Consider the following 26,373-nt stretch of genomic DNA (forward strand, 5'->3'; position numbering starts at 1 on the left):
TTTGCATCTTTGTTTGAAGTTCAGCATCCTTGTCGAGGCCAGGGCAGCTCAGAAGCTGGCATCAGCAGGTTAAATACCTCCTTAGCAAAAGATCCACAAAGGCTGTGTCTGTGTCCTCAGAATAAGGGCTGTTACAAAGCACGGCAAGCCAGTGCCTCTCTCCTCCAGCACATCAGCCCTTGTGCTGATTCTGAATCCCCTCGCTTATCAGCACATACAGAATGTGTCCAGAACAACCTCCTGCTGCCAGTAGGCCCCATGAAAACGCTGTATATTACTTGGGATCTGCATGCAGAAGCATTTGTAAGCGTAAATCTAGATTCCACGTGATAGCTATGTCTGTTTCACAGGGGGTTTACGTGGGGTGGTTTTGTACGTGGTACCAGTGGCCGGATGGTAAGGCTGCTGTCGCCGGCCAGCAGCCACGGCCCACCACCCGCGGGGGGAATTCGGAAAACAAGCCTCGAGTCCACAAAACCCTGGTGCCGAGGCACGGCCGAGGAGCAGCTCAGGAAAGCTCCATCCCCCGCCAGCGCAGCACGCCGGACACTCGCCGAACAAAAGGCGGCTGCCAACATCAGCCAGCTGGAAGGGAGAAGGGGCGAGGCCGGGCCGCCCCCACCCCTCCCGCCAGCCCAGGCGGGGGGACGCCGGCAGCCGGGGGCGGCGGGTGCGGGGCGAGCGAAGGGTTAACGCTGCGCCCTCCTTCCGCCGTGCACTGACATCACGCAGGAGAGGGCGAGCGCTGCCGCCGCCGCCCCGCCCGCCACTGTGTGCCTCTGCCTCTGCCTCTGCGAGCGGGCGGCCCTGCCCTGCAGCCCGGACACCCCCCCACCCCCGCTCTCCACAGCCCCCCACCCCCGCGGCCGGCCCAGCCCCGCGTCCCTCGACCGGCCATGGAGCGACGCAACCGGTCCCCCCCTCCCGCCGCCGCTGCCGCCGCTGCCGCCGCCCCCTGAGCGCCGGCGCCCCGCGCCCCGGGAAGCGGAGGGGGCAGGCAGCGGGCGGGGGCTGCCCGGCCCCGCCGCTGGAGCCACGGGACCGCCGCGCTGCAGCCCGCGGAGGGCTCTTCCTCGCTTTTCTTTATTTGTTTTTCCTCCCCTCTCTTCCTTCTTCTTCTTCTTCTTTTTTTTTTTTTTTATTACATTTTCCCCCTCCCCTTCTCACTTGCCCGGCTCCGCTCGCTCCCGGAGGAAGGCACCCGCGGAGAGGGGCCCCGCCGAGCCCCGGGGCCCCGCGGATGTGCGAAGCTCCGCTCCGGCCGCCCGTCCTCCCGCCTGCTGGGCGCACCACCTCTTTGTCCTCCTGCACCTACACCATTTTTTTTTAATTTTTTTTTTTTTAAACATCGCCGAGAGCAGGGTGGAGGGGTGGGTGGGAGGGAGGCCCAGCGACGCTGCCAGACCGACCCCTGCCCATTTCTCCTAAGGAACTCTCATGGCTTCACACCTGCAGACAAGTTGCCGTGCATCTTGGTGGACTATCGGAGTTTGCATCCTGGCAGCCGCGCTCCTACCAGGTGAGCCGCTGGTCCCCCGGGAAGGGGTGGGCTCTGCCCGGGCGCTGCGGGGGTCGGGGCAGCCCCGGAGGAGGGCTGCGGGGTGCCGAGGTGTGGGGGGGGGGGGGGGGGGGCGGTACGGGATGGGCTGCGGGACGGCGGAGGAGGATGAGGACCGGCTTTTTTGGGGGGCAGCGCACCCGGGTGTGGAGCAGGTGTGGAAGCATCTGCGTGAGGGTGGGAGAGAGTCGGCACTGATTTCATCTCTGGCTTGGAGAGGAACAACACGATCGTTTGTTTTGGAAGCAGCTGCAGGCAGTGGGCTCCGGAGTCCTGGGAGCTGCGGCGGTTTGTTTGCTTTTTGGATCGAGCAGCGTCTAGCGAGGCATAGCAGCCAGGCTTCCTGGGAAAGGGAGCTACAGGGCTGGGTGACGAGCACAGATGTTTCGGAAGGAGAGATGGGAGGTTTCGGCTGTCCAGCATCCCCGAAATCCCCGCTCCCCCCAACACACATACACTTCCCACGGGCTCTTTTAGTGGAAGGGCTGGACGTCTCCCAGGTTTCAGACCTTCCTCTCCCCGCTTTTGCGGTGGGGTGACTGATGGCATCTGATCCATCTCTTTGGTTCTGATCCATCCCTGGAAAGAAGCAGATGGGCGAAGATTTGGATGCGCTTCTTCCCAGCTCATTCGACTGACCCTGATGGCTGCAGAGCAGCCCGTGTGTCCCCACCCCAGGGCTTGGTCCTGCCCTGGGCTCTGGCACAGCCCTTGGAAGCCGGAGAGTGACCCACTTTGCGAAGTGCCCTGCGGGGAGGGACACTCTTTTATTCTGCTCCGGTGCAGAACGGGTTAATGCCATCCAGGAGGGCTTTCCGGAGTCGGCTGTCGGAGACATGGAAAGGGGGACCAGCAGTCTGGGTTTACAGCGCTTGTGAATGAACAGGGAAATGCGAATAGAACCGATTTTTGCCTTTTTTGAGGCTAGCGTCTGGAGTCCGTGGCAGCAGGCACGTGTGGTACCCCCGGGCCGGTGCCCAGCCTTCTGCACGGGTAAGAGGCAGCCTATGCCTGCAGAAGGAGGGGGGTCTGCAGCTGGAGAGGCGAAGTTACAGTGAATGCAGGGTGGAATTGCCCCCGGTCCTCCTCTCATTGGGCTGGGGCAGCATCCTAGAAGGGCAGCCAGGCTGGCTGGGCTACGGCTGAGATGTGGCTGTGCTTAGCAAGATCTGGGCTAAAAGACTGGCCATCTGAGCAAAAGCCAGCGCCCAGGGTTTCCCAGTGCTAGCAAAGACAGAGGTGGCAACATCCAGGGCATGGGAGATCAACACAGTGCAGTGACTGGATGGTCCAGCTAAAACAGGTGAGGACAGCGATGCAATGGGAGGGGGCTGGTGGTCATGAAGCCAGGGAGACTGTGAGAGCGAAAAGGTTAACAGAGTGATGAGAAAGTAGGTCTGGGTATAGCTCTGTATTCCCAGGACAAAGGGATCTGCTGTGCATTGCAAAAAGAGGTGATGGAGGGGACAGCCCCGGGCTTCCTGCAGTCCTCTGTGCTTCCAGGCAGGTGCCTGCCTGAGCGCTGGCTTGCACAAGGAACTTCAGAGCTTTCCATGCCATTCTTCACCTGGTCTTCCCTCCTTCTCACCCCTCCACCAGGCAGCCCCATGTAGGAAACCCTCCCCACAACCCCTGGGAAAGGCACTGGAGGTGGAATAATGCTGTGGTGACTGTGCTGGGTAAACCAAAAGGGGTTTATGCTCCCCCAGTCCCTCCAGGAACTGCTTTCACTGAGGACACACACAGACAGTGACCCTGGGGCAGCCTGGCATCTCACCTTGTCCTGCCAAGAGAAACTTTTTTTCCACACTTATTCTATTTCTGGCTGTTCTCAATGCTTTGCTGCCAGCAGTCAGGCAATCTCATCTCCTGCCACTCTGCAGTAGTCCGGTAGTTTGTCTTGCACTGTCCCACTGACAGCTCTGCCAAGGATAAGCCAGTGGTGCATCTAGTGGTGCCTTGCCAAGGAAAGGGCTTGCCAGCTCTGCAATGCTCCGGGAAGGTAATCCTCTCCGACCCCTGTCCATCATCACCCAGTACCCTGAAGCCTGTGTGGGCGAGACTCAGCTGGGCCAGTTTAGTGGTGGATGCACCACATTTGCGGGAATGACTGATCCTATATTATGTATTTATTCATTCATTCGTTTCATTCATTTGTGCGCTTATTTGTACTGTGGACACATCCCAGAGCTGCAGGGAAGGACCAGCACAATACTGTGCTAGGTGCTGCACAAAGCCACAACAGACTGACAGTCCTTACTAAACCACAGGTCTGGATGCCATACTGAGGCAGGTAGTTCCTCAAGTTGGCAATGCATTGTGCCAAGATCAGCTGGGGGTATGTGTATAACAAGCCATATGTAAGCTTTGAGCACAGACAGGCTTGCTTACCAAGGAGAAGGGGAGAGGGAAACTTAGGATCCTCTATTATAAGTGAATTAGTACCCATGGACTTTGTTGGAAAATGCGGTTTGATACCTAGCACCCAAGAAGGACGGGAGGAGGCAGGAGACACTACCTGCTTTCTGAAAAACCTTTCAGGCTCATCTGATCAATGCCATTTCATTTTGTTCCCATTCACGTATACTACCTCCCCCTTCTGACAATGTTAGCTTTTTTCCTGATAAGGAACTAAAAGTTCCCTGCTGTAAAAGCTGTAAGGAGTCACTTATAAAAATCTGCTTTACAAATTGTCTTTAATGTGATCGGCTCAATCGTCCAGAACGGATTCAGTTCAGGCTTCCTGCAGCCTTCCATGCAAATCTGCCTGCCTGTCCATTTGGAACCATTAACCAGGTATCAACTCAGGCTACAGCAACATGGCTTCAAGATATTAATATGAATAGGGCTTATTGAAAAGCCTTGGGGTACATGGGAGGAGGAATCCTAGGCGGTTGATCCTCGGAGGTTAGGAACACTTGCGGTTAAATTTATGCTTTACAAGTCTTCTTAGCAATCTGTCTGTTTATCCCCGCCATGAAACTCGGTACAGCTTGAGATGCAACCACGCAGAGCAGAGACATTCATCTTGTGCTCAGTCCTGCATCTGCAGATCTGGGCCTCTTATTTCCAAACACACCCCTCTGTCTGGGGACAAATTCCTGTCTGCTATCACTGGGCTACCTCTTGGGCTCCAAGAGGGGCCTGTGAGTCTTCCTTTGCAAAGTGCTTTGAGATCCTCAGCAGGGGAGAGCTGGAGAGGTGTTTGAAGCTTTGACACAGGGTTTTTCCATCATGGCGCTTGAAAGCAGCATTGACTGAACTGTAATGACCTGGAGGCCTTAGGTCAAACTTGGCTGCAGCTGGAGGCAGGGTTCCTTTTTGGGGAGGTACGACAGCTCTCTGGAGTGCTGGGAATCGTCAAAGTGTGTCAATGCAGGATCTGGTCCATCTTGTACTCTATAGAGCTGCTTTAATATCCCAAAGCAGCTTCCAAAAGGCAAAAAGTTCCCAGTTTTGTTCAGCCTTTCATTTTAGTTCTTAGTTGTTATTTTTCCTTTCCCCCACCTACCTTCTGCCAAGACTCAGAAACAACAACATGAGGCTATTTCAGGAAGCAAAAGTGTGTCTTTTGCAGGTATTTTCTCATTAAACGTCGCTTGCTGCGGTAGAACCGACCCATCGAGTTTTAACTTGGTGTGAATTGATGAGCTCATGTATGTGTCAGTGTGGGTGAGGTGACAGGCTGTACTGAGAGCCAGCTCAGCCCACAAGCAGGAGGGTGTCTGCCCCGTGGCCAGAGCCAGGGGACGACTGTGGTTAATGCTGTTTGCTCTCTGAACCGGCAGCGTTAATCAAGCAAGAGCTCCCAGCCCAGCGCACATGGATCCATTTGCAAAGAGACGTAGAGAGGCAGGGGCATTACCACATCCAGCAACACATCTAGCGTGAGGCAAATGCTCACAAATTAACTGGTGGCTGACAAGATGCCGATGCTGGCAGAGCCTGGCACATCTTTCTTTGCATCGCCCCTCCTCTGGGTTGCAGCTGTACCAGCGACAAAGCCAAGTTTACAGGGAGGCACCAGAAGGATCCTTTGGGCACCGCTCACTCCTCAGCTGAATCACAAAGGGAACAAGAAGAGCCGGTTGTCCTGACCTGCTTCCCAGGCCTGCATTTCCACTGGCACCCCTTGCCCTCTGCCTCAACGCCTAAGGCTGGGGACAGTGAGAGGAGAGCAGTGAGTGGCCACCACTAGCCAGGCGAAGGCTCTTTCCCACCTCCAATGCCCTGGGGAGTTACACAGCACTGCCAGCAGACAGGCGTGTGGAGGAGATGGCGGGGCAGCATCAGGGGAAAAAGATTTTTTGGAAGAGCAGAAGTCAGGCTGCCTGTGAATACTGCAGGGATGAGCTGGTAAGTCCTCAGATGGATGGTCACGGTCCTCAGGGCCTCTGAGAAAAGGTTTGCATCTTGCAACATCATTGCTTGAGGTTGCAATGGCTCTTGCTCAGTCCTTTTTGCAAACCAGCAAGGCATATCAGTGCAGAAAGCAGAAACAAATGAGAGAGAGACAAAGGTACTCCAATCTGAGCAACCCCTCAAGATCTTCTTGCTTTTTCAAATACGTCAGATTAAATCAGGGCAGCTCTGATGCAGGGTGAGTTGGTGCCGCCAGCCACGGGAGCCGGGACCCGGTTTGCATTTGAGACACCTATTGCGTTAATTACCGGAGCACAGCTGTCCCAGCACAGAGAATTCACAGCTCTGCAGTGAGGGCTCCCTAACCCAGATTATTGTTTCAAGTGAAAATTTGTTTAACTAAAGAATGAAACCTCTCATGATACATCCCCTTGCTTTCCTCCTGGCTGCTGTCAAGCCGCAGATATTCTCCTGGCCTTACAGTTTTCTTCGCTTCTCGCAGCGATGGTTTCGTCCAGGCTAGATGGCTGCACGTACCCTCCCAGCACACATGCACATGCATCTCAATACACATGCACGTACCCTCCCAGCTTGGTTTTCAAGGGGAACCCCTCAGGTCCCAAGCATAAGAGAAGCTCCTGCCCAAGCTGCTTAAATGCAGAAGTATCATCCATGGGAGGAAGGATAGTTTCCCCTCAGTCTGTGAGTGAGAGCCTGTGGCAGCCAGACAGGCACCTCTCTGGCCTTCCGCTGTGCTACCAAGCTAGGCTTAAAGTTGTGCATTTACAATCTTGTCTCTGTCACACACAGAAATGGGAAGCAAAAGTTGCAGGCACAAGGGCTACCCTTCCGAGCACTGTGTTATTTTATATGCCCCATGCTGTCATTTCTGTGTGTCCCTGCCTCCCTGGGCACCTGAGGAAGCATGGGAGTTTAATGCCTTGCTGTCCATTTGCTCTTTCTCCTTGTGTCTGGGGCTGATGCAGCCATTCATGCAGGCTGGCGTTGTAAAAGCTGCGGCAGCGCTCGGCTCTGCAGCAATCCCAAGGCAGACAAACAGCAGCTACTGGGCATGAGAGGAAGAGAGAGAGAGCTTCAGTCCCTTGCTATTTGCCTGTCCCAGGAGAACAGCATGTCCCAGGCTAGGGAAACTGCTTGTGCCCTGCATGGCACAGGTGTTGCAGTGACCAGGGCCAGGGGGAATCTGGCCGGCGGTCTCTTGTCCCCTCGGCATCTATGTGGGGTGCTGGGGATGCATAGGAGGAACCAACCCAACTTGATGAACCATCACATCTCCATTCCCCCACAATGAAGCTGTCCCTGCAGGAGGTTTATAATCCTCCTTTGACATTATTTGGTGTGATGCAGGAGGAAAGCCTTTCTAAGCACTATCCACCCAACTCTGCCTCTCTCCCTCATTCTGCTCCAGGCCTCCCCTCCCTGGCTCTGAGACAGTCCACTTGGAGATTGGTGTAGAGCACTGCTTTCCATCTGCATTTGACCTACACATGGACAGAGGGGAAGAGCTTGAGGAGAGGCAGGATCCATGTGACACTCCTCCTTGAAAGAGAAAACACAGGGATGGAGTTTTCTGTTCCCCATCCCAGCCTGTTTGCCTTTTTAACTGCAGGAAATATCGAAATGTCTCAGTCTGCACCTGACCATGCAGGAATGCTGCAGAAGGACCTGCAAATCACATCACTGCCTTGAAGCAGCGGCAGGTACCAGATGGACCACCTGGCTATAAGACAGCAGGCGCTTCCAAGCCTGGTTAGGCAGGAGGACTCTGCCTCCGTCTCTGTTCTCAGCAGTTCTCTCTCTACCTGGGAAAACCTCTTAATCAGACTGATCTTGAGTCTATCTTTCCTTTCCCATGGAAGATCCATGCCTCCCCCCGTGCTTGAGCAAGGCATCCGGAGGCATGGCCAGGAGTGACAGAGGGTCCATGCAGCTCGCAGCCAGTGGCTAACATCCAGCATTTCTGCTCTGGCGACAGACGAGAGCAGTTCTCAGCACAAAGGCCCATCTGTGTGGGAGAGGAGGGGGCTGGAGCAGAGGGCTGTGTGGCCACCTGAGAGCAAAACTAGCCTTGTTCTCTGTGTGAGGCTAAAGACACGGTATTGGAACAGGCAATAGCCTGTAGCCACTTTATGTGGATCTGGGGGGATGGACACTGGATTTTAGCTAGCCTTGTAGGTATCTACTTTTTGCACTGAGGATCCCACACTGGGCAAAACCAGGTTTCATTTCTTATCCCCTGGCAAGATACCCTCCGGACTGAGGGGGATATTGCTTGAGAAGCTTTCCACTGACCATTTTCCTTGTCCCTAGGAGAGACAGCCCAAGGGGGCAATCTAGGGGCAGAGTTCTGGCTATGGACTTAAGGTCTCATGCTAATGAGTAGAAGAGGCTGATGGGACTCAAGAGCTCAAGCAGAGGCCTATAATTAGAGGCTGTTGTGCCGAGTGTCCTAGCAAAGCCAGAGGTTGCAAATGATCCATGATGGGCAGAAGTCATAGACTGAGGGGAGAGTTTAATATGATGAACAGGATTTACTGGGAGGCACATACAGAGAGCTGGATAGTTGAGGAGAGAGGTCAGGGTTTCTCTCACTGTCTTCTCCAGGTTTCTGTGTAGAGCAGCTTGATACACGATGGTTATGCTGGCCTGTGCAAGGCACCGTGGCACTCAGGGCAGGGGAGAGCAGTGAGGGAGGAATGAACCCTGCTCCGTCCTTGAACAACCCAAACAAAAGAGCTGGTTGAGCTCAGAGTTCGGGGCCAAGTGAGTTATCAGCACACTGTGGAGCGTGTAACTCACCCCTCACCCAAACCCATGGCCGTGACGGAGGTTCCCCATGCCTTGAAACATCTCTTCGCCCTCCCACTGACTAAAAATAGAGACTGTCCTGGTGTCTCAGTATGCTACTGTCCCAGCTTTCCTAACTGCTGCAGCTACAGCCGCTGCACCAGAGACTGGTAAGTGCAGTATGCCCAGCAAAGTGAATGCTGGGGATGGGCAAGAGAAGAGTGCCCATAGCTGCCAGCAGATTAAACTTCCATATGAAGCCTGTGGTCAGGAGTACACTGGTTTCAGTGGAGAATTAAGCTGCATCAAGCTATGGCGACTTTTTTTTTCTTAGAGAGAGACATCTAATGGGCTTTACTCTTTGACTTTTCTTGGGTTAGATGAACAGCAGTGAGAGCCCTTGTAGGCAAGCCCGGAGTCACATTCCCACCAGAGTAGTTGTGCTGACGGCCTCCTAGCCTGGAGGTGCCAAAACTAGAGGAAATGTTAAGGATGGATAATCAAAGTCGGTTTAGGGGCTGTAGGTACACACAGGAAAAAGATCACGCCTGTTCCAAAGAGGCTGCAGCACACAGTATTTCCTTGCCACTCTTGCCTATGTCACCTTCCTCACTTAGCCAAGGCCTGCGTCATTTGAGAAGCAATGTTGTTTTAAGGGCTGGAACAGAAGGCAGCAGCTAGTGGTTTGGCGGTGTGCAGCAGAAACAACTGCACAAGCTGTTCATGACTGGGCCTGTTTGTGCTCTCCCCGTTGTCAGCTGCACCAGCATGCTGGCTAGGGATGGAGCTGCAGGAAGGGGTATCTTCTGGGTGGAGAGGAGAACCAAGGCTGTGCCCTTGTATGGTCATTAAGGATCAGGGATGTGTTGCACAGCTGCATCCTTGCCATGCTGTAATTTATATCAGCTGCCACAGTTTCCATTGGATACAGGACCCCTCTTGGCTCTATAGGCAGTGCTGCTGGGTGCAGTCAGGCTGTGCACTGTACCCCACAGCTGGACACACTGGAGCTCTGTATGTTTCACTCTGGGAAGATGAGTTCGTTTTTGTGTACCAAGGGGCTGAGACCTAGGTGGTAGATGCTGAAGAAAGGGCAGTCTCAGACCAGCCCAGGATCCAAATCTACAGGACACCAATCCTCACAACTTCAAAGCCAAGTGCTGTGCTTGTTGTGCCATACTGGTAAAGCACATGGTATCTTACGAAAGGCTTTAGAGAAGGCTTCTTGCTTTTCTCTTCGAGGCCATGGTTATGAAAGGCACTCATGTGCACCAACACGTGAATCAACACGCATGTACTGGAATGCCACTTCTGTCCTGGTGTTTGCCGCTGTGCAGACACGTCCACACTGCTGCCAGCGTTCCCCTCTCCCCAGGCTGCATTGCTTTTCCACTGTCTCCTGGGGGGGAAGCAGGGAGAGAAGGGCGGTGAGGGCGAGGGGACAGCTGCAGCAGCCACTCTTGCCCAGCCCAGGTGGTGTGCAGGCGGGGATGTGAGACCCAGACCTTCAGGGCAGCAGCAATGTCCTCCTTACTGCAGGGCAGGAGGGCTGGGGCAGCCTCTGAACATCTGCTGATAGCTGAAATGGAGAACAGGGAGAGGCCAGGAGCTCTGTGTGTGCAAGTTTTATGAAGAGACTTTTGCTAGTGACGGGGCTGAGCTTGCCAAACATATCTCATGTGCTTGGGTTCAGGGAGAACCCAGAAAAAGTGGGGGAGGGCTTATTGGGATCTCCTTGCAGAAGGAGCGATTACAGTGTACTCTGATCTTTAGAGGCGGCTTGTTTGGGGATTTGCTTGATGCTCCGATGCCTAATGGGTGTGCTCATGTATCCCTTTGATACAAGCTACATAGAATCCTTTTGGGAGGATGACAGCAGTCCTGATAAGGGGTGGGAGGAAGAGAGGCTTGCACAGAGCACAGCTTGTAAAACGGGGAATGTTCTCAGTGCCTGAGGACCCGGGAGGGAATTGGGAGCGGGACTGAGTTTGGCAGGAGGAAAACTGCAGCGGTTGCAGAGGAAGGCAGTGCTCTGGCAGTTTATCATGGGGTCCTCTAGGACCCCCCTAAGAGCAAGGCTGAGAACTCTTATATCATTACACCTCCTGTGGCATACTGTTGCCATGCAGCCTCGTTCAGCCTGTGATCAGTCAACCTGTGATCGATGAGGTGTTGCCAAGATTTCCTAGATGACTGCTGAAACAGGAGCCCACCCCACTCCCCACCCTGTGCAGCGAAGGAAACACTAACCGACTGGAGAAACAATAAAGCATCAGAAAGGAAAACTGGCCTGGCGATCCTGCACAGGCTGATGCATGGATTTCCCTGCCCCAAAGAGTAGATGGCCTTGCCGTGCAGATCGGTTGGGACACACTGCTCCAGCGGGAAAAGCACCACGTGGGGCTCTGCCTTGGCTCTAACTCCAGGGCCATGTCCTTCAGTTGACATCCACGAGCAGGTCCCTGTGGCCCAGCATCCCAGCCCCGCTGTGTCTGGTTACGTGCTCGGGTTCCTGGCCCAGCAAACCAGACTGCTGTTCCCAGGAGGGTGCCGCTGCGTACAGCCATGTCATCTCTTCTCCTGGGGGACTTTATCCCAGACACCAAGTAAGCAAGGATAGCACAGAAGTCACCCCTCAGGATTCAGAGGAGCTGATTTGCATTTGCTACTGATTCTGTTGGGAACTGAACTAGCAATTTGCCAGAGAAAGAACCTTTATCCCCTGACTCCCCCCAGCCCTGAGTCCTTCTGGGAGTTCAATTTCTCAGCTTACAACAGAAGGATGGTGGTAGGAGTGAAGTCTCTGGGGCTAATATTTCCAGCTATCACACTATAGAAAGAAAATTCTTTCTTTCTTTCTTAGCATGACAGGAACAGACTTTCAAAAATGTACTCTGATTTTTAAATACCCTTTTTGCCTGTGGTGTAAATACTAAAATGTGTTTTTTCTCCCCCTTCTCTCCTGGAGTTTAAAAATATCGCTAGCCTGGGGAGGTGCATCTTTCAGTGAGATTTATAACGGCTGCTTTCAAGTGATGTGGAAAATGAGCCTCCCTCTGCCCCATCCAGCCTGGCACCTTCCAAGAATTTATTTCCTTTATTTGCGTGAGCCTAAGAATACTTAGAGGCTGCATCTCCGCCCAAGCCCTCTAATTATTTAAGTTTTGTTTATGGCCAATCTCTGGGGAGCTGAGTAGGTCCAGGCTGCTGATCCTTCCCTCATCTGGGTAATTCAGCCCTGCATTACTGCCATTTGATAATGGTCAACAAATCACAGATGCTGTTTCTATTGCCCGCTATGTATCACCCGGGCTCCGTAAATTGGCCGAGCCTTCAGAGCCGGCATGAGCAAGACGTGCACGGCCTCTTGCTGGCAGGGCTGCTGCACATAGACAGGAGAGCAGTGAGCAAGAGGTGAGCAGGGGTTTGTGAGTCAGTGTAGTGGGGAGCTTGCTGGGGCAGGGATCCTGACCTAGCTGAAACCTTTGGATGCTATCTCAGCTTTGCTTGTACTAGGACTAAGCAAGAAACAGGCAGCTTCCTATTTCAGCACAAAGCTTTGGCTCATTCCTGTCCTGCCACCCGAGTCGTGGGCAGTGCCCCATGCCTTGCCCATGCCAAGCTGCCGCATTGCTTATCCTGTGCTCACTTTTGTCTCCGGCAGCTGGTGGGAAGCCCCTGCCGTGGGGCTGGCTGGGCACTGGTGGGGAGGCAGGAGCCGGGGATGCCTGGAGGCAGTGAGGAGGAGGCACCCTCTCCGTGACCCCACGCTTGATCAGCACAGGCATGGCTTGACTGAAGAGGAAGGTCCCTTCCTCAGCACAGCCAGGTGAGCATTTGGGCTCTGCTGCTGGCCAGTGTCCAGCTCCAACATCAAGCTGTGGCTGCTTCTGGTCTTAGCCCTCCTTCCTGCAGCACCTGCTCCGCCAGCACCCTTGGTCTGTCTCCCTGCCGTGACTGGCCAGGTCTCTGCCCAGCTGGGGCTGAGGTTGGCTCTCCCATTAACCTGCCTGGCCAAAGGCAGGCTGGAGAGTTTCGGTAGTGAGAAGCTCTTTTCCCACCCCAGTGCCAAAGCTTCCCAGCCCCAGTCTGATCCACAGGAATCTGTAATCTCTGGAGGCCTCATGGTTGCCAGCGCCTCTGCTCCTGTCACGCTCCACGATAAAGAGAGAGCAAGAGAGATTTTGATTACTATGACAAGCAACAGAGAGATGGAGTGAAAGCTGTAGTCTGCCTATTGTAATTCCAATTAGCAGGGGTAATGTGGCCAAAGCCTGACAGCTGTATTGATCCAAACTTTGTATGGGGAGAACCTATAATGCAGTTTTCAAAGGTCCCTGGGGCATGGGGCCAAGCACATGTACAGCTGTGGAGCAGGAGAAGAAGAAAGGCCTGCTTATAATGGAGCACATGGACAGGCAACTGCATCTCACCATCTGAAATGCCAGTGCCAGCCTGGTAGCTAAGCTCTCTCTGGGGCTGGATTTGCCTCAAAATCTGCTGCAGAATCCCCTTAAACCCCTTTGGACTTCTTTCTAGCCACATGATGAAGCAGGTCTTCTTGGTAAGCATGTGGAGTGAGTTCGTCAAGACTCAATTTCTTCTCTAGACAGAATGTACCAAAGTAAAATAAACCAGCAGTGATCTCCCTGCTTGGGAACAAAAGCCCGGGGCTGCATGGGAAGGGGAGAGGAAGGAGGAAGGGGGAGTTGCCCTTTCGCACTTCGAGGCAGCTCCTCAAGGTCAGAGCTGAGGCATGCTGGCAGAGACTGTGGGCAGGCTGTTTGTGCAGATGCTGTCTCAGCTGTACCCCTTCTGTGGCTAAGGGGAAGGATCCAGTTTGCAGTTTTGCTGGTATTGATCTGACACCTTTCACTGGCTCTAAATTCACTTTGGAAATATAAGGCTAAAAATAAATCTTTTTAGGTGTATATATATTACTTTGTATTCTTGATGTCCCAACTGCTGCCGTGCCTGCGGAGTACCTTACAGTACCTCGCTGGAAATGGGAATATCTGCTGCCTCATGCTGGCTTCTACCAGGCGTGAATCAGCTTTTACTTAAAGGGAAAGAATGGCCTGGAGGTGATGGCAAAGGCAAGCTGAGCTCAGAAGGGCTGGCATCATTTCTTGGCTTTGCCACAAGCTCCCTGGGATATCCTTGGCTAGCTCACTTCACCTCTGTGTGCCTTTCCTTGTCAGAAGCTGCCGGTGGCAGTCCCTCTCTTCTCAGCTCATATTGCCCTGTGTCTGCAAGGTGCCTTGCACAACTGATCTTGCCGACATTACTCTATAAAAGCAGGGGACCGTTTGCAAAGCTCATGGGAAGGTGACTCCCCTTTATTTTGTCGTTTTTCGTAGCAGCCAGGAGCTGACAGCTCCTTGCCCAGGGATTTTAGAAGTCAATAAATTGTTTTGCAGAGATCAATGTACAAATATGCTGTCAGTGCCAACACTGGATCCAGTTTCTTACTGCTCTGTGTGTGACGTGTGGGTTGAAATCATGGAGGTGGGGGAACGTGGTCCATTGGCTTCCCTGCCTGGTTTAATTGAAAGGCCTCTTGATTTCTCACTCCACTAATTTTGTGTTTGGGTCACTTGTGGTTTCCAGTCGCTATCTGGCAGGGGTTGCAGGTGGGTGAGAGGTGTGGGCTGGACAGCCCTCCGCGCCCTTGCTGCCCTGCCAGCCTGGGGCAGCTCCCAGCCGCGCCCCGGCTCTTTGCTGGACAGCGCACTAGGCAGGACAGGCAGGAGGGGTTCACGCCGTGCCCTGTCCTTGGTGGACTTGCTGTGAAAGCTGAGGCAGGAAGGATGGCAGCATGCTGGGGACAGTAATGTAAGCCTTCAGATATCGGCAATGTGTCTTGGTTTTGCCACCGATTTCCTAGGTGGCTGTGAGCAAGTTTCATAACACCTGCATTGCCCTATTATAGGATGCAAATAACATAAATACCCTGCCTATTGCAGGAACAAGCATTTAAAAAATTCTCTGGTCCTCCTTCCATAAGAGAGGGCAGGTAGCAATGCAATCCCAGGCCCTAGGAGCCATCCAACTTGTTTCACGTGTGAGCCATCACATGGTACCGATTATCGTTGCCTCAGACAGCAGATGGATTTAAACAAGTGTATTTACGCTATAAAAGCTTTCTAGTCTGTTTCCTGGGTAGCTTACGATTTTAGCCATATGCAAGAGTGTATGGCATTCCGAGGCTGGGGGAAACTTCCCTAGGAAGATGTGTACCACAACAAGCTGTTTCTTTTTGTGGCCGAAGGAGCTGCAAGATGCACTGCTGAAGGAGGGAAAAGAGTTTCACATCCGAGCTCTGTGGAAGCTTGGAGCTGGGACAGTGCAGCTCAGTGTAAAAGCAAGGAAGCAGCAGGCTCAGCAATGCCTCCTGCTCCTCCTTACTCCTGCGCCAGTGTCCCAGCGAACCAGGCTGGGAGTGTTTCAGACTCGGTGAGTTATTACAAAATCCTGGTCAGGACAAGGAGAGAAATGGAGGGGTTAAAGTTCTATAATTGTTAATTATTACCCAAGCTTCCCATGAGACTTTCTGGGAAAAAGACATGCCTCTCTTTTGCAGAGGTGTTTTGTGGACCATTAGTCTCTGTCCTGGCCACGCTGAGTCCTTTCTCTCTGCCTTTCTCCTGCCTCCAGTGGGATTAATAAAGAGCTGCTGGAGAGCTTCTTATCTAGCAGCTGAATAATGTTTGTAATACAGGGAGGAGAGGCAGCTTTGATCCAGGAAAGAGAGCAGAGGGAAAAAAAAAGATGGGCTATTGGGGCAGGGGGAGGGTGTGGGCCAGGCTGGGCTGTGCTGGTGCGTGGGAAGTAGGCATGGCTGCTCCTGCACCCAACCTGTTCTGCAGAGAAAAGATGTGGGGTTTTAGGGCTTGTTGGGCTGGGGAAGAAAGGGCTGGAGCCAGACAGTAGCAGAAAAAAAAAATCTGGGAACCCTCTCTGAAGGAGACGAAGCAAGAAGGGGTGCTGCGGCCAACCCCATCCAGGCCGGGAGGCTTGACGAGCTGCTACCCTGGCACAGACCACCCTGGCAGGGTGTTGCTGCCCGGCAGCACCCGCTCCCCTGCTCTCCCCAGCAAAAGTGGCTGCATCCAAGCTGGCACCAGTGCTCTCGCCAGGCAGGAGCCCGCAGGCGAAGGGCCACACCTGAGAGGCAGGACGGGCTCTCGCTCTTCTCACGGGTGTGGGCTGGGAGCCGGTTGGGCCGGGCTGGGCCCCCCAGGCCAGTATCTCTGTGAGCGTGCCAGGGCCACAGGAAAGGGAGCAGCTTGGCTCGGGAACAGTTAGCGCAGGGAGAAGCGATCGCTGTTCGGCAGGAGGGGGTTTAGCTCCCTGCTCTGTTCGGCCTCCCAGCATGCACATCTCTCGCTCTGGGACCGCTTGCTTCCCATCCCCAGCCTCTTCTGGCCCTTGAGCTCTGACAAACACTGGTAGGACGAAAGCTCCCCGGGACTCTGCAAGCAAGAAAACCAGCTGTCTGGCCTCCGTGGATCTGGGTACAGGGCTGCAAAACTCAACAGTAATCCACAGAGACTGAACTTGTCTGGAGCTAAGGAAGTTGGGATAATGGTGGTAACAGCTCCAAAACTGGCTCCAGACACTTAATGTCTCTTTGGGTTTTTCAGGAGAAGATGGACCTGAGCTGTTGAGACAGCCTGTGCTAGGAGCTAAGGCTCCTAAAGGAAAAGCCACTTCTTTCACTTTTTCCTTCTTGCAACAATGTTCTTTGTTGTCTTTAGCCTGTGTTTTCCCATAGAGAGGCCTTCCCCTTTGCAGGTCCAGACAGCTTTGTAGGCTTTAAAGTGTAGTTTCACACTTGCTGCTTTCCCCCAAAATGCAGCCAGTTATGGAGCTGACCACACCAAGCTCTTGGATTTGCAGCTCTGCAAATCTGGTGAGGAGAGAAGAGGTCTGTGCCCCTGAGAAACGCCCTCTTCTCTGCGGGTGCCTGGTGCATGCCTGGCTGCGTCTCTCACATACTCCAGAGGAGTTGTGGGTATCTCCAGGAGGGCTTAGATGTTGTTTGTCTGCTCCAAAGCCCCACACCACGGTCCCACGTGGACAGGCTTGACAGTTAATCCACAGGGAGATTAGTGGCCGAGTTTTATCTTCACCCACTCCATTCCTCATCCCCCGTCTGCTCAGATGAATCCGTCTGGGAGACCCGACAAGGCTGTGCCAGCTGAGCCCTGAGCCCGTCCACTTCACAGATGAAAAGGTCTGTCCCCCATGCCCCCCCCGCCCCCCTGTGCAATCCCTCCGTCTTAGGGAGTGAGGTTTGGTAAAGGTGGGTGGGAGGATGCTCTGGATGCGTGAGAAAACATGGCTCTTCCCGCAGCCAGGGAAGTCCAGGTCACGGAATGGTGGGTCTCAGAGGGTTCATGCTGCTTGGGAGGGGAGCGTGCATCTCGCTCGCTCCTGCAAGGCCATCCTGAGGTGGTACCAAGCCTACAAATGTCTCACCATAGTTGGAGGACAAGGGGTTGACCTCCTTGTCCCCTTGAGCATGTGGCTGGGGCCCACTCCTTTCCTGCCCTGCACCCCTGTGCCTCTCCCCATTGAATTGGGATTTAGCTCGCCAGGACCATCTGTTCCTTTCGGCCCGTTGCCATGGCGACGGGGTGGCTTGAGATGGGGTTTCATCAGCGGCGGCCAGGGATGCTGGGAAAAAAATACAGGCAGGGAAAAGTCGTCTTTTTTTTTTTTCCTGGGTGGAAATGAAGGGGAGAGGGAGGGATCCTGCTGGCAGAGGCATGGCTCTGCTGTCCCCAGGCTCCTCCTGCTTGCCCCTTTTCCCTTCCCCTGTCTCTCTTTCCCTCCAGTTTGGATCTCCTGTGCATGTACGCAGCAGCAGCGTCTGTGCAGGTGTGTGCTGGGAGGTCCCCTGTCTGCCCCGGCATGGTGGCAGGCAGCGAGCCCGCAGGGTGCCTCCCCGAGCAGCCCCACTGGGCTCTGCCTCTGCCCCAGCCCTGGTGCTGTTTCCATCTAGCACCCATCGCTGGCATGTGTGCTGCTGGAGCATGCCTGCTGACCCAGAGAAGAAGCTGATTTAGTCACTCACAAGCTGTGGCTGTGTCTCAGTCCCCCCACTTCCCCACTTTCTGTCTGGGCTGGTGGCTGAAGTCACCTGTGCGGTCCTGAGCACAAGGACATTGAGGAGGTCTGCTGGTGGGTGGCTTGGTTTGTGCTCACACTCAGCCCAGACAGTGGGAGCAAGATTTTGGGTTCCTGCTTGCTGGGCGGTGGTCAGGCCCCTCCTTTCCTGATGCAAAACTTGCGGTTGCATGGGAACACGTTGGCTGGTGGGCAAGTGCGGACTGGCAAACGGGGTGCGATCTGCTGCTGGCAGTGTAGACACGACCTGGCCTCCTGCTCTGCCTCTGCACCAGCTGAGCCCGGGCCGTGCGAGGAAGCTGGGTAGATCCCCTCGCCCTGCCCACAGATGCACCAGTACAAGGCTGTGGCAGTTCGGCTGTTGGTTTAGTGCAAAGAGTCACTTGTCAGACCAAGTTACTCCCAGTCTTTCTCACTCAGTAAGCCTGGAACCAGAAAGTAAAGATGGTGAAAATGGTGCTCTGCTCTTTGTGTACGTATGCCTGTGTCTGTGTGTGCATCAGTATATTTCAAGTGGAAATGGCTTTACGAAAGAAAACAAAAGAGGAAACAATAGATATCTGTTTGTAGACAGTAAGATCTGAGCTAATGTGTGACAGATGAAAATTAAATCAACGCAAAGTGACAGATTGACAGAAAGATAGACATGTTTTTGTGCTAGTTTAGCATCCTGGTAGAAACAGAAGATAATTCAGGTTGCGAAGGACCTCAGGAGGTCATCTACCCACCTACTGAAGTGAATGAGTGTGCTAAACGCTCTCTGTCAAGAACTCAGAACCTCTTCACATTGCAGCAGATGCTACAGAAGGCTGCTCTCAGTGGCAGGGCTTTGCAGGGCCATGGCAGACAGGAGCGTTGAGGCCAAGCCCCGGCGGTTCCTGCGTGCTGATTGCAAACTGATGGCAATGGGGCTATGAGCAGCGTGGGCCCTGAGAGGCTGGAAGGGTCAACGGGCAGTGAGTAAAACGGCAGCAAGCTGGGGGAAGCCTAAACGCAGAGCTCCTTTTGGGTACAGTACTTGCTGGAAAGGCAGTCCAGGGTTTTTGATGATGAGGCTTTTTGTTTGTTTCTACTAAATCTAGGGAAACGGGATCGATGAAGCGAGTTATCGCTGTATACCTTTGTGTTGGAGTTCCGCTGTGCTGGCTGCAGTCCCAGCCAGGAGATTTTCCAGTCTCTGGCTTTACCCCTGCACTGGACAGGTCTCTGGACATGTCTGCTCCTGGGGTAGTAAGGCAATAGGAGGCATTTGGGGCCAGGGCTGAGTCTGCTGCCTTGAAGATAAATCTTGGATTCTCAGTAAGAACTGTGGGAAATAGGAATATCACACCTGAGCTTCACTGACCTGTTCTGGGAGCTGACAGGAGAAACCAGGGGCTCGTGTGGCCCTTGTGACTGCAGAGCTGGCTTAAAGTCACTTTTCTCTCCCCTTGTATCCCAGATCTGAGTACAGCAGGACTGAATGTCACCTGTTCCCTTGTGACTAGCGATTTACAAGCGCTCATCCTGCTTCTTGTTTGCTGAGCAAATGCCCTTTTCCTGTTGGCTCTGCCCTCCCTGCAGTGGGGAATAAGCATATTCTGGTCTTGAAGCTTCTCCCAGATTTATGAGCTTGCTTTTCACCTTGAGAGTAAGGCTCCCTTGCTCTGAGAAAGCTTTGAAACCCAAAACACCAATTGCTGACTTAAGCAAACACCATTGATCCTCCAGGAAGTAAAATTTCTTTCTTTTTCCTTTTAAGGACACAGGTTGTTGAGATTTTGTTGTTGTCCTCTCTGTATTTCTCTTTTTCTCTGGAGACGTGAGTCCCAAACTGTTCTGAGCAAAATCAATGAGATTTGAAAAGAACTCATCGATAACACTTATGGGGGATATTGCCTGCTTGCCAGAGACCAACAGAAACCCCACAAACAACTCCTCTCAGCTTCCTCTCCCCTTGAAAAGCAAGGTTCTTTAATTGGCTTTTAATCTGAGGAAGATGAGAGCTGTTTGCATTGAATTGGTAATAGGGGATAATATCTTTCCCTGAGTGATGGGTTATTTGATCTCTGTGCGTCAGAAACCTGAGCATATGTCTGCGAAATCAGGCGGGGAGGGGGGACACACCAGGGCTGGCTCGGTGCCCAAATAGGAGCACAGCTGCTTTTTTATTTCCAATAATAATTAGAAATAAGATGGGGAACAAGCACCTTTTGTCCCATTGCTCCAGGGCATCAAATGATACGAGGAAGCCTGGGGAAAAGCCTTCAAAGACATGTATGGGGCAGACAAGGGGTGTTAACACTACCTAGCCACTTAATGGGACAAAGTCCAGCCAGTGCTGCAGGCTGCCCTACCTCAGCCTGGCTTTAGCGAGGCCCCAGGTCATCGACGGCTGCAAAAACCTGCCTGAGCAGATGGATGCACAGCAAAGAGGGCAGCTCCGCTCCCCACAGCCCTTCAGCATTTGCTCAGCTCTAGGCACGTGAGGAGCCCTAAGGAGAAGCAGCTGTGTGAGTGCTGTGCTTCATGGGACAGCGCTGGGCAGCTGCCAGGGGTACAGGGCTGCCGGGGGTACAGGGTGAGCACACCCACTGCCCACCGTCACACTGCTGGTCGGTGCACGCCGGGCAGTTTGGAAAAACCCGCGTGCCCACGCTACAGCCGTTCTGCCGGGGAGGAAGAAGAGGAGGAGGAAAGGCAAAGGCTGTACCATCCAGACAAATGGGCGATCTTTTTTTAAAATAGAGAAATCTCTGTCATGGTGTGATCAGGTGTTTAATAGGGCTGCAAGAAATGGGCAGCTTTGGCGTAGGGACATTGTTTGACCTTCGTTCCCACCGGTGTCCTACACTTGTGCCCTAGCTGTCACTGCACTGGGCCAAACGTTGCAGCAACGGCAGCCTCACTGACCTCTGCAGCTGCTGGCTCACAGTGCTGGCCGGGCACCGCTCAGAGCAGCAGTCCTGCCGCAGGGTCCGTGCCTCTTGCACATGCTTACCTCCTTCTGTGTCTCTAAATGTCATTGTCAGGCTTCTGCTGGTCCCAAACTGGGCTTTGAAAAGGAGATGAAAGGAGGATAAATCAGGCAGTCACCACTTTACCCTCCCAAAGTGATATTAGCTCCGCAGGCATCACAGAGGTTTTGTAGCGAGATCCAAAGTGAAGATCATTGACGTCATTAGCCTACGGATTGGGCCTGTAGTCGGTTCACTCATGCGGCGCAGGGAGGAGCGGTAGGTGCTGGGAGGCATGTGGGCCTGGGAGAGAAATGCACCGACAGCGCCGGGTCCCTGAGTGCTGAGCCCAGTGAAACGTGCTCTTAAATGCCTCCTGGCTTCAAGCTGACTCAAGCACACATGGGAAACTTGTTGATGTGGACGGCACCGTTCATTCCTGGCTGGTTTTGTTTGTTTTGTTTTGTTTCTTGCTGCAGCTGCCTTTGGAGCAATAAATAGCTGTGGATCTTGCTTGTGGTCTGTGCAAAAGAGTTAATATTTAATCAGAGGTCTGAAGCTGGATTTGTTTGGTTGGCAAAACATAAAAATTTCTTTTTCTGTTTTTGGAGCCAGATGGATAGGGCTAGACTTTCCAAAAAGCTCAGGGTCAGCTTTTAATTAATCAGTTATTTTAAGATTATAGCACACCTGTCAGTGACAGGTTTTCTAAACACCTCAGCTCCCAGCAAACCGCCTTAATAAATGCCGAAGCATCTGAAATGACTGGCACCCAGCATGCCCTCAGTGTGAAATATTATTTATAGAAAAAGTCTTGCTGACACATGCTAGCAAAGCGTTATCTGCATCCACTACCCCTTCTCCTGTTCCTTCTTGGGGTTTTCCTCCAGGTCTGTTCACATGGTTGGGTTCTGCTCCCCAGTATACAGTTAGGAGGCAAGAGGGATATCCTTCCTGTAACTGGATCTAGCTTTCTTAGGGAGGTCTTTGCTGGTATTAGGGATCCAGGCCCTTTACAATTGTAAGCATAGAAACTCTGCTGAAAAATCCTATGGGAGAAAGGTTGAGCTTTGATTCCCTCATCAGCAATTCCTGCCATCTACAGAAAAGTTTCCAGCAGGTATCTACAGCTGGAGTCCATGGCCAGCCTATCTGGAGCATTGCTCCACTTTTCTTCTGACTCCTTCAGGCCAAAGTCAGAGAACAGAAAAGGCACACAGGGTTTTGAGGGGGATACTGCCAAACTGGAAGGTGGCAGCTGTAACATTTAGTGAGAAGAATCCAGGAATGCTCCTTGTCCCAAGCCCAGAACCTACTGGAATACTTGAGGCAGGATAGAATAGAATCGCTTAGGTTGGAAAAGACCTTTAAGATGATCGAGTCCAACAGTAAGCCTAACGCTGCCAAGTTCACCACTAAGCCATATCCCTAAGTGCCACATCTAAACGTCTTTTAAATACCTCCAGGGATGGTGACTCCACCATCTCCCTGGGCAGGCAGTTCCAATGCTTGATAACCCTTTTGGTGAAGAAATTTTTCCTAGTATCCAGTCTAAAAGGATGATACCACTCACCAGCTGGTCTGCAGAATCCTGCCTCTCCTGGTCTCTGTGGAGTTTTTACTGCCCCTTCTGTCCTTTCATTTGGGAAAGACATTGGCACACCAACCTTAGAAATTTGCTGTTCCCCCTCTTCACCTCGAAGTACACGATCTCTTTCCAGGGAGGTATGAGTGAATCCTGCCAGTACTCAGAGCCAGCCAGACCCTACAGCACTGTGTTAGCAAAGGTCAATCCCTGCTTGATGGATCCTGTTGCTCTGCAGAGCGCAGCTCCTCAGTTGCTCCCATTTGCAACATTTCCATGTTGACTTTGGATTGCTGCAGGAATTTGGCAATCTGTGGGGTTCTCCAGTATATTTTGCAATGCCAAGTCTCTGGATTATTATCCCTTGAGATTGAGGAGTGGGATGGCCAAGACTTAGCCAGCTGGTGTTTTCGTTGTGTAGGAGGGCACGGTTTATTTGCCAGAACGACCAAGCACCAGCATGTCAGCTCTGTTGCCTGATGATCAGAACATCATGCCTGCTAAAAACCAGCGATTGTGTTAGGTCATGGAGTCCAGCAGTCCACCTTCAGGGGCCAGTGCCTTGTCAGGTCTTGTTTCTGAGAGTGCAGGGTTTTGTGTGCTGGCCTGTCGGTGGACAGTTATGCAAAGGATAGAGACCTTGGTTCTGACTCTGTTGATCGAAACACTCCCTGCTGGGGCTGCAGCACAGGGCTGGCTGAAGTGTAGCTACCTTTGTGAGCTGCATGGGGAATGGTTAGCAAGTTGGGGAGCAGGATGATTGCCAGGGACAGGGTGTTGTTCTGAGGTGCGTGAGGTTGGAGTTTTCACAATTGGCAAAGGGTACTGAGTACCTGCTTCCTACTGTCTTTAGAAAGGAAGTGGGCTGGGACACGCAGACCATGCCAGACACCTTCTGCTTTGTATTGGCCTATAATCTCATTGACGTCTTACTCAGGCCATAGAAAATGCAGTTGTCCTTTTAAAGCCAAGAGAAGACTTGTCACCCTTAATAGACCCAGCAAGTTGGTGTCACATACCCTTAACTGAACAAAGGGTGAGAATTCTGCACAGTTTGGGACAGCTTTGTGGTCTTTCCTATTAATATTTCTATAGCTGGTATCCTGAGTCTCAGGTTCTACATAGATGTAAAAGGAGGAGCTGGTAAGATCCCTTGCAGGTTATGAAGGTCATGTGGGACAGATCTTTTCCAGTCTGTCACCTTGCACTGCCACAGTGTACAGGTGATGCTCAGCGCAGGATCCAGCCCGCAGCCCTTTCTGCACAAGCTCAAGGGGTTGCAAGGGTTGCAGGATGGGGTTAATGCTCTGCCAAGGCATCCTTTGTTCTGGGCAGGCTGCTGAGGTTTGGAAATGGAGTGCTGAGAAGTGAACACCACAAAATATATACGTCCGCACTTTATGATGCTGATTTTCAGTTTCAACAGCTGTTCCATTTGGAACGGATGAGCATGTACTCTGGCTTAGTAGGAGTCAATTAAAAATAAACCGAGGGAGAAGGATTGGTGTTGAAGGCGCTCATCGGACATAAAACTTGCATCCTTTCAAGCCTGCATTTTCTCTCCAGTTTGCCACAGGCGGCAGGATCTAACTCGGAGCTCTCATTAGCATAGAAATGCTGTTGGTTGCTCTGAATTCCTGGCCCCATGGCTTTGTTCCTGCTCTTGGCACAAGCAGTGATACAACCGCCTCCCAGCCTTGCTGTCCCTCCTCTTGCAGACCCAGGATAGCACACAGCCGGGTTGGGGATGGCTGGTCCAGCCGCTCCCCCATCCCCATGCTCCTTGGTGCTCTTTGTGCGAGAGGCCGCATCCAGGGGCGACGGATTGCCATCGCCTCCCGCCATCTGACACTGCTGACCGGAGCAGCTTTAGTGCCTGGCGAACCTGGGCGGATTAGACAGCAGACAGCAGACATCTGCAGGGAGTGGGGAAGGGGGCAGGGAAGGGCTGCTGTCTTTTGTTGTTGCTTTTTTACCTTCTGTGGCCAGAATATGGCTATCGGTTGTGGCCATCCTTGGGGTTTTTTCCCTTCTGCTTCCCCACAGCAGCAAGGAAAGAAAACTTTGGCATAGCCCTGCATCCACACAGGTGAACATCCTACTGCCTTGGGTGCCCAGGGGAGGAATGCTTTGAGCAGGAGAGTTTGATTATCGATGTCCCTGCTCTTATTCCTGGTCCAGCCACGCATTTTTTGGCAAGAAACCTCGCATCTTTCTGCTTGTATTTTTGCCAGCAAGAAATCGTAAGTAAGGTAGGGAAGTACAGGGTCATTCAGAGTTGTAACATGAGGTGTATGCCTTCCTAATGAAAAAGACCTGATGGCCCACAGTAGGATCTTCCGTTTCCTCCTCTTCCTACTGTGGCTAAATGGATGCACCCCTTGAGCCCCTCTCTTTGCTAAGATGGGAGACATCGACAGGTCCTTGCAGCATCAGGCTGTCAGTGCCTCCTCCCCTGCAACAAATACATCCAGGTTACCACTGCTACCGTTCAGGAGGGCAGGAGGGGGTGGAAAAGAGAGGAGGCCAAGCATCGTTTTACAAAGACTATATTGAGCACTGGGCCAAAATGCATCATCTTTAAGTGATGAATCAGAAATCTGATCCACAGGCAGTGTCAGTTTTCACAGAGGGGTAGTTTGCAAAGTGAGAAGTGAAAAGAAAAATGCTTTGCTTAGAAATTTGGGTGAGAACTAGTAGTGCCAAGGAGGCTCTGGAGGAGGAGATAGGTTCAGCTGATGTTCCCCTTGTGGCTTGTGATTCGGGATGTCCAGGTTAAGACCCATTAAGGAGGCCAGCACTTCGTAAGGCATTTCTGAAAAGAAAAGGCTCTCATGAAAAGGGGTCTCCAGCTAGGCAGCCCCTTTAGAAAACGCAGGCCAAGGTCTCCCGAATGAGTGTTTCAAGCAGTTGTTGCGTAAGTCACTGAATGCGCAGAGCCCTCCTTCTAGTCCAGGTCAGTGAGAAAAGCTTGATTTCACTGGGGAAAGGTTCCTGCAAGACCCTGCTTTGACATCGAATGGGAACATGGAGCTAATCGTCCAAACTCCTTCATGTCCAAGGAAATAAATAGACACTTTCAGGCTCAGATTAATCCAGCACAAAGTAAATTTCTTATGCACACTGGGTGAATTATGTGGTAGAAATTTCTCTTCATTGACTCCGCAGTTAGTGCAGACAGCCAGCTAAGATGAAGATGTCTGCACTGTGTGGCATGAGCCTCTTTGCACGAGGGGGGCTGCCTGTTGTGCCGACAGAGTTTCTACTCCTCTCACCTTTCTGCCACTGCAACTTTAGGAGCCATTTCAGTAGCCTGGCATTGTTTCCTGGAGATGCTAAACAGCTTTACGGAGTGGAAGGTGGCCCCTTTCTTAGAGTCTCCTTCTCCCCTTCCCTGCTTCTCTCAATCACTGCTTGTGCCTTCCAACCTTTTTCAGTAGTGTGTTTTTGTGACAGGAAAAGAAAACACAGGGATGGGAAATTTAATCTGGAGAACAAATGAGAATTTTTAAAATTTATTAATATGACAAAACTAATTACTGTCTCTCTAAGATTCATCTCCTTGCCTGGGTTCCGACACGCCAGTGACTTGATCCCAAGAGTCTCATTTCTGTGACAGTGAGGCTGAGAAGAGCCTCCTGAGGGGAATGAAGAGCAAAACACACAGCCTGGGCAGACAGGGCACGGTGGCATCCCGGCACTGTGTGCGCACAGAAAGCTGAGGATAAGACAGAGCAGGAATGACTGGGCAGAAGCCTCCCTTTCAGCTGCTTATGCTCGCTGCGGGACACTGCAGGACAGTGCTTCATCTGGGACAGAAGCAGTAGTGTTGCAGAGGCCAACCCAAGCCAAGTGACCTGGCTGCAAACTGGTGTCTGTACTGTAGGAGTTACTCTCCACTCATCTAAAGGAGGGGTTGACTCTGGGAGCTGAAGTCTCCTGAGCACGTCTGGCAACAGCTTATGTGGTACTTTAAGCTGCTGGGAGGC

General features: G+C 52.6%; 1 protein-coding gene across 1 annotated transcript in view; it reads left to right on the forward strand.

Annotated features, from left to right (window-relative positions):
• Positions 1 to 1,394: 1,394 nt before the first annotated feature.
• Positions 1,395 to 26,373, forward strand: part of LOC104479584 (nectin-1-like) — a 62,806-nt gene continuing 37,827 nt past the window's right edge. The window contains exon 1 of the mRNA XM_086766276.1: positions 1,395 to 1,519. Coding sequence (XP_086622402.1) covers positions 1,438 to 1,519 — 82 coding nt within the window. The 5' untranslated portion in view covers positions 1,395 to 1,437. The remainder of the gene's footprint in view (positions 1,520 to 26,373) is intronic.

Source organism: Chlamydotis macqueenii, chromosome 24, assembly GCF_036417535.1.
Source record: "Chlamydotis macqueenii isolate bChlMac1 chromosome 24, bChlMac1.mat, whole genome shotgun sequence".
Classification (NCBI taxonomy): domain Eukaryota; kingdom Metazoa; phylum Chordata; class Aves; order Otidiformes; family Otididae; genus Chlamydotis; species Chlamydotis macqueenii.